The sequence below is a fragment of the Leuresthes tenuis genome, unplaced genomic scaffold (genome assembly GCF_036924035.1).
Source record: "Leuresthes tenuis unplaced genomic scaffold, fLeuTen1.0.hap1 SCAF_13, whole genome shotgun sequence".
NCBI classification, from domain to species: Eukaryota; Metazoa; Chordata; class Actinopteri; order Atheriniformes; family Atherinopsidae; genus Leuresthes; species Leuresthes tenuis.
Window position 1 is genome coordinate 445,498 of NW_027325367.1, and position 7,500 is coordinate 452,997.

At 49.6% G+C, this 7,500-nt stretch overlaps 1 protein-coding gene across 2 annotated transcripts in view; it reads right to left on the bottom strand.

Moving 5' to 3' along the window:
- Nucleotides 1-2,079: 2,079 nt before the first annotated feature.
- LOC140266933 (kunitz-type protease inhibitor 1-like) overlaps nucleotides 2,080-7,500 on the bottom strand; it is a 13,168-nt gene continuing 7,747 nt past the window's right edge. Inside the window, exons 7-10 of one of the 2 annotated variants that reach the window (XM_072362076.1) lie at nucleotides 5,216-5,266; nucleotides 4,974-5,144; nucleotides 4,136-4,207; nucleotides 2,080-2,439 (exon numbers count right to left, since the gene is read on the bottom strand). In XM_072362076.1, coding sequence (XP_072218177.1) covers nucleotides 2,258-2,439; nucleotides 4,136-4,207; nucleotides 4,974-5,144; nucleotides 5,216-5,266 — 476 coding nt within the window. In that variant the 3' untranslated portion in view covers nucleotides 2,080-2,257. The remainder of the gene's footprint in view (nucleotides 2,440-4,135; nucleotides 4,208-4,973; nucleotides 5,145-5,215; nucleotides 5,267-7,500) is intronic. The other variant, XM_072362077.1, reaches the window with a different exon arrangement.

Below are 7,500 nucleotides of genomic sequence, written 5' to 3' on the forward strand. Positions count from 1 at the left end.
AATTTAAAAACGCTTAAAGCTGCAGCTCAGTGAGGCGACCAGCAGGAGGCAGAGCTCCACAAGACTTTAAGTCATCATTTAAAGAAGAAGTTCATTTATTGTGTTTCAGTTTGTTTATTTTTGTTATTTTATTTGTTTATAATAAATCACATCAAATCAGAAAAAAGTTGAAAGGATTCAAATAAAATAAAAACATTTTCAAACAGGTGATGTTGGCAGTTTTTTTTACTCAGGATCTGATTGGAAACTGCTTGGGACATATGGAAATGTGTATTTGTGCTCCTGTAACCTGATCTGGTCCTGAAGCAGCCTCCATGACAGTCTGAGCAGCAGAGATGTTCAGAGGAGCTCCAGTTTGTGTTAAAACAATGTTCCTCAGAGAAAGACTGGAAGGGATCTGCATATTTCTGCCTCTACAGAGCAGAATATCATTAAAGCATTCAGGGAACCTGGAGGAGTTTCAGTGTAAAGGACGAGGGAGCAAGCCTAAGCTGGACCCCGTGACCTCTGACCCCTCAGACGCTGCATCAGGAACCGTCCTTCATCAGCAGCTGATAGAAGCACCTGGACAAGGGATTACTGTGGAAACCTTTGTCAAGCACCACAATACAGAGTTCCATTCACAAGCTTTACTGTGCAGGAAAGAAGCCTGATGTTAACCTCGTCCACTTCTCTGGGCTCGGAGGCGTCTGGGATGGACCGTCACACGGTGGAAACGTGTGCTGTGGTCAGACCCATCAGTATTCCACATCTTTGTTGGAAGAAATGGAGCAAAGAGCAAAAGCAGCATCCAGCCTGCTGTCAGCAGCCAGTCCCTGCAGCCAGGCTCTGTGATGGTATGGGGTTGGATCAGGGGGCAAAGCTCATTTCCACTTCTGTGACGGCAGCATTAATGCAGAAAAGCTCCCTGAGATTTTACAGCAACATATGCTGCCTTCAAGGCCACATCTTTTCCTGGGACGTCCCAGCATTGTTCAAGCAGACCATGGAAAACCACATTCTGCCACAGTCCAAAGGCCTGGCTGAGGAAGAAGAGGTACGGGTGCTGGACTGGCTGCCTGCAGTCCTGACCTGTCCCCAGCAGAGAAACAACCACCCCCCCGCACTGCTGCACACCTTAAGACCTGTTTAAGGAGGAATGGGACAAAATAACAGCTGGAACTCTGCATCACCTGGTTTCCTCAGAGTCAGAGCGGCTTTAAGTGTTGGCAGAAGGAAACAAAGTGGGAAAAGGTTCACCGACTTTATGGGATGTTTTAGTGTTTCTCTGAACTCTTTCTGCTCTCAGAGCACCGTGTTCATGTTTATTGAAGCTGTCGTAGCATGCAGCAGGGCTCACTGACTGATACTTTACATGTTCTGATGAGACACAAACAAGCTCGACAGCATTTGTAGCTTCGATGCAAAGCCGGAGGAACCAGAACCAGCAAACTCTCGGTTACACAAGCTGAGCTCATCAGACGAGTCTCAGCCTGCCGGAGGACAAAGAGAAAAACGGGCTTCGTCTCTTGGCTGTTGTGTGCAGATTGAAGGGAAATTTGATCCATGAACAGTGAAGATCTGAATGTTTCTGACTTTAACTCAAACAAATTCTCATTTTAATGTTTCAGATGTTCTTATTTCAGAGTTTTGGACTGGGAAAAGGCACCCTTACCCACCCTAAACTGCCCCTGCTGCAGCTTTCTGATCCAGAACTCACAGCAGGAACATTACTGGCCCAAAAGCAGCTTTAGGAACCAGTGCTTTCATCCCGACTCTCTATCTGTTTGTGATGAGACGAAGCAGAAAGTCTCTGAGCATCCAAAGGAGACCAACTGTTTGAGGCAGATGAGGTAAATGTGATCTCTGAGGTTTTACCCCTTATTGTTCTCATTAACTTTATTCATTCTGCAGCTTTGTGGAAACAAACGAAACTCTGAGGCTCAAAATGTTTGTTTCCATCTGGATTTATTCACATGTAAAACATTAAAAACAGCAGAAGTCATTAAAATTATACCTGAGACCCAAACACTGATTCATAAATACATTCCACTCTGATTCATAAAGCTGACCCGGTCCGATCTGCTCTGGTTCCACTCATCCACAGACAGAAGGTGATGTTTAGTTCATGTTTACATCATAAATAAAACCCACTGTTGGAGATCATTAACATCCTGTGACATCACAGGAGTAAAACAGCCGAGAACAACAGGAAGACCAACAACAGCTGGATGAAGACATCAGGCAGGTCGTCGTGGTAACAGCAGCAACACTGACATCACACCGGCTTGGTGGTGCTGTTATAAACGAGGGTCTCCTGCTCTGACAGTGGGACGTGGGCGGGGCCTGTGGAGGCGGAGCTTTGGGAGCGTTCCCTGCGCCCCCGCAGGAAGCAGTAACTCAGGATGGCCAGCAGAGCCAAGATGGCCACCGACAGAACCACAGCCACAGCGATGGAGCCTGGAGAGGAGACAGGGAGGTCACTTCCTGTTCCAACCCTTATCTGATCAGAACCCGACACACAGAAGATACCACAGTCTGCTGCCGGTACCAATGCTGCCTGGTACCACCACCGCTGCCTGGTACCACCGCTAACTGGTACCACCACAGCCTGGTAGCACCGCTGCCTGGTACCACCACAGCAGTACCACGTTACCAGGTACCAGGCAACGGTGCTACCAGGCTGCAGTGGTACCAGGCAGCGGTGCTACCAGGCTGCGGTGGTACCAGGCTGCGGTGCTACCAGGCTGCGGTGCTACCAGGCTGCGGTGCTACCAGGCAGCGGTGCTACCAGGCTGCAGTGGTACCAGGCAGCGGTGCTACCAGGCTGCAGTGGTACCAGGCTGCGGTGGTACCAGGCAGCGGTGGTACCAGGCTGCGGTGGTACCAGGCTGCGGTGGTACCAGGCAGCGGTGGTACCAGGCAGTGGTGGTACCAGGCAGCGGTGGTACCAGGCAGTGGTACCAGGCAGTGGTACCAGGCAGTGGTACCAGGCTGCGGTGGTACCAGGCAGTGGTGGTACCAGGCAGCGGTGGTACCAGGCAGTGGTGGTACCAGGCAGCGGTGGTACCAGGCAGTGGTACCAGGCAGTGGTGGTACCAGGCAGCGGTGGTACCAGGCAGCGGTGGTACCAGGCAGTGGTACCAGGCAGTGGTACCAGGCTGCGGTGGTACCAGGCAGCGGTGGTACCAGGCTGCGGTGGTACCAGGCAGTGGTGGTACCAGGCAGCGGTGGTACCAGGCAGCGGTGGTACCAGGCTGCGGTGGTACCAGGCAGTGGTGGTACCAGGCTGCGGTGGTACCAGGCAGCGGTACCAGGCAGTGGTACCAGGCAGCGGTACCAGGCAGTGGTACCAGGCAGCGGTGGTACCAGGCAGCGGTGGTACCAGGCAGTGGTGGTACCAGGCAGCGGTGGTACCAGGCAGTGGTACCAGGCAGTGGTGGTACCAGGCAGCGGTGGTACCAGGCAGCGGTGGTACCAGGCAGTGGTACCAGGCAGTGGTACCAGGCTGCGGTGGTACCAGGCAGCGGTGGTACCAGGCTGCGGTGGTACCAGGCAGTGGTGGTACCAGGCAGCGGTGGTACCAGGCAGCGGTGGTACCAGGCTGCGGTGGTACCAGGCAGTGGTGGTACCAGGCTGCGGTGGTACCAGGCAGCGGTACCAGGCAGTGGTACCAGGCAGCGGTGGTACCAGGCAGTGGTACCAGGCAGTGGTACCAGGCAGCGGTGGTACCAGGCAGCGGTGGTACCAGGCTGCGGTGGTACCAGGCAGTGGTGGTACCAGGCTGCGGTGGTACGCTGCAAAAGTTTTAACTATGGAACAAAAGGGACAAAATTCAGACAACTGAGAACAAACTGAGGCTCCTGAGTTCAGCTCCTGATCCGACCAATGAGCAGTGAGCACTGGTTCAACACAGATTTCCATTTGAATAGTTTATCATAAAGGTCTGAATGCGAATGTCGGGATAGAAACTGGGACCTTCTCATTTCCCACCTCAGGGCTGTCAGCATCAGCTAATTATTATTCTGATCTGCAGCCGATTTCAGCGAGAACAGAGCCTCACTTAGCTGCTCAGTTGTCTGGATTTAGTCCCTTTTACTGCTCATCAATAACTGACCCAGCTGCAGATTACAGGTTATAAATATTGTCAGTGTACTTGAATCATCGGAGGCGCCTTCGTCTTCTGTCTCAAAGCGGTCGAACATTCCCCTGGAAAACACGTTTTTCTCTGCAGAAACACAAACAACGAACAGAAGGCGTCAAAGTTTACACTCATGTTTCCATTCAAAAACGTCTTTTCAAATTTTCAAATGTTGCCTCAGAAAAGATCAGAAAGTAGGAATATTCCTCAGCTTTTCAGGGATGGAAACAGGTTTAGTGAACACTTAAAGGTTAAATGGAAATTCACTTTGGGTGGAAACACAACTTGTGTCTCTTTAAACCAACTGATGTGTCTCTTTATAGAAGTACACACCGATTGGACTCGTGTATTAAGGCATAGATATACAGTATAACTGAGCTCTTCTGCCTCTGAAGTTGGACGTCACAGCTGTTGGAAATCACTGACTGGATTCACCATTGTTGGTTATCGATAATGACGAGCTACCAAAGGCATGCTTACAGGTTAGGACACGAGTGACATCTCCTCTCTACAGGGATGCCCCAAGGCACAGCGCCGGGTCCCCTTCTCTTTGTAATATAACCCTTCCTCTTGAGTCTGGTTATCCTCTCTCATGGCTTCTGGTATCACTGCTATGCAGATGATACCCTCCTGTTCCCTAATTCCCACCAGATGACCCCTGGATCCTCTCAGGAACCTGGTTCTGCCATCCCTACAAAGAGGCAGTCTCAGTCCAGACGGTTCCATGATGGTGGAACCTCTGAAGAGTCCTCTCTAACAACCAGCTCTTAATGTGGCCTTCTGGACCGGTTCTGTTTCACTGAGTTCTTTATAAACAGCAGTTTGTTTACAGTTGGGGGGGGGTGCTGCGTACCGGTCACTCCTTTGCACGTCTCGCTGCACTTCTGATCCTCATCGAAGTTGTTGTCGTTCCCGTCGCAGCCTCCGTAGGTGAAGCGGTAGCACTTCCTGTCCAGAGGGTCATAGTACCAGCGGGTGTGACCCGCCCGACACGGACCGGTGCGCGGCGGCTCGGTGCAGCGCGCTGAGGAGGAAGAAGAGGAGCAGGTAAGACTCGAGCTTTTGGTTTGGTTTTTCCCTTTTAGTCACACTGACCTTTCCTCTCGTTCACGTCGATGTTCAGCAGGCGGCTGAAGGTCTGGTTCACTGAGGAGGAGGAAGATCAGATTTACGGTCAGAAGAAGATCACCGGCTGTGTCGGAGGGCATCATAAAACGGGATGTGTACAGTAATCTGTAATCTTTGCTGGACTGGTGCAGGCTGCCAGGAAGAAACCCGTTCCTCACATTGTATATCTGAGCAGACTGTTCTGAGGGTGGTCCTGACTCGGTACAATCCTAACTCGGTATAATCCTAACTTGGTACAATCCCGACTCGGTACAATCCTAACTGGTACAATCCCGACTCGGTACAATCCTGACTCGGTACAATCCTGACTCGGTACAATCCTGACTGGTACAATCCTGACTCGGTACAATCCTAACTGGTACAATCCTAACTCGGTACAATCCTAACTCGGTACAATCCTAACTCGGTACAATCCTAACTCGGTACAATCCTAACTCGGTACAATCCTAACTGGTACAATCCTGACTCGGTACAATCCTAACTCGGTACAATCCTAACTCGGTACAATCCTAACTCGGTACAATCCTAACTGGTACAATCCTGACTCGGTACAATCCTAACTCGGTACAATCCTAACTGGTACAATCCCGACTCGGTACAATCCCGACTCGGTACAATCCTGACTGGTACAATCCTGACTGGTACAATCCCGACTGGTACAATCCCGACTGGTACAATCCCGACTGGTACAATCCTGACTGGTACAATCCTAACTCGGTACAATCCTAACTCGGTACAATCCTAACTGGTACAATCCTAACTCGGTACAATCCTAACTCGGTACAATCCTAACTCGGTACAATCCTAACTCGGTACAATCCTAACTGGTACAATCCTAACTGGTACAATCCTAACTGGTACAATCCTAACTGGTACAATCCTAACTGGTACAATCCTAACTGGTACAATCCTGACTGGTACAATCCCGACTCGGTACAATCCTAACTCGGTACAATCCTAACTGGTACAATCCCGACTCGGTACAATCCTAACTGGTACAATCCTGACTCGGTACAATCCTAACTGGTACAATCCTAACTGGTACAATCCCGACTCGGTACAATCCTAACTCGGTACAATCCTAACTGGTACAATCCCGACTCGGTACAATCCTAACTGGTACAATCCTGACTCGGTACAATCCTAACTGGTACAATCCCGACTCGGTACAATCCTAACTGGTACAATCCTAACTTGGTACAATCCTAACTGGTACAATCCTAACTGGTACAATCCTGACTCGGTACAATCCTAACTGGTACAATCCTAACTGGTACAATCCCGACTCGGTACAATCCTAACTGGTACAATCCTAACTTGGTACAATCCCGACTCGGTACAATCCTAACTGGTACAATCCCGACTCGGTACAATCCTAACTGGTACAATCCTAACTGGTACAATCCTAACTGGTACAATCCCGACTCGGTACAATCCCGACTCGGTACAATCCCGACTCGGTACAATCCTAACTCGGTACAATCCTAACTCGGTACAATCCTAACTCGGTACAATCCTAACTGGTACAATCCTAACTGGTACAATCCTAACTGGTACAATCCTAACTGGTACAATCCCGACTCGGTACAATCCTGACTCGGTACAATCCTAACTCGGTACAATCCTAACTCGGTACAATCCTAACTGGTACAATCCTAACTGGTACAATCCTAACTTGGTACAATCCTAACTCGGTACAATCCTGACTGGTACAATCCTAACTCGGTACAATCCTAACTGGTACAATCCTAACTCGGTACAATCCTAACTGTTACAATCCTAACTTGGTACAATCCTAACTGGTACAATCCTAACTTGGTACAATCCCGACTCGGTACAATCCTAACTGGTACAATCCTAACTCGGTACAATCCTAACTGGTACAATCCTAACTGGTACAATCCTAACTGGTACAATCCTAACTGGTACAATCCTAACTTGGTACAATCCTAACTGGTACAATCCTAACTGGTACAATCCTAACTGGTACAATCCTGACTTGGTACAATCCTGACTTGGTACAATCCTCACTGGTACAATCCTGACTTGGTACAATCCTAACTCGGTACGGTCCGGACTGGTACAATCCTGACTTGGTACAATCCTCACTGGTACAATCCTAACTTGGTACAATCCTAACTTGGTACAATCCTGACTTGGTACAATCCTAACTCGGTACGGTCCGGACTGGTACAATCCTGACTTGGTACAATCCTAACTCGGTACGGTCCGGACTGGTACAATCCTGACTT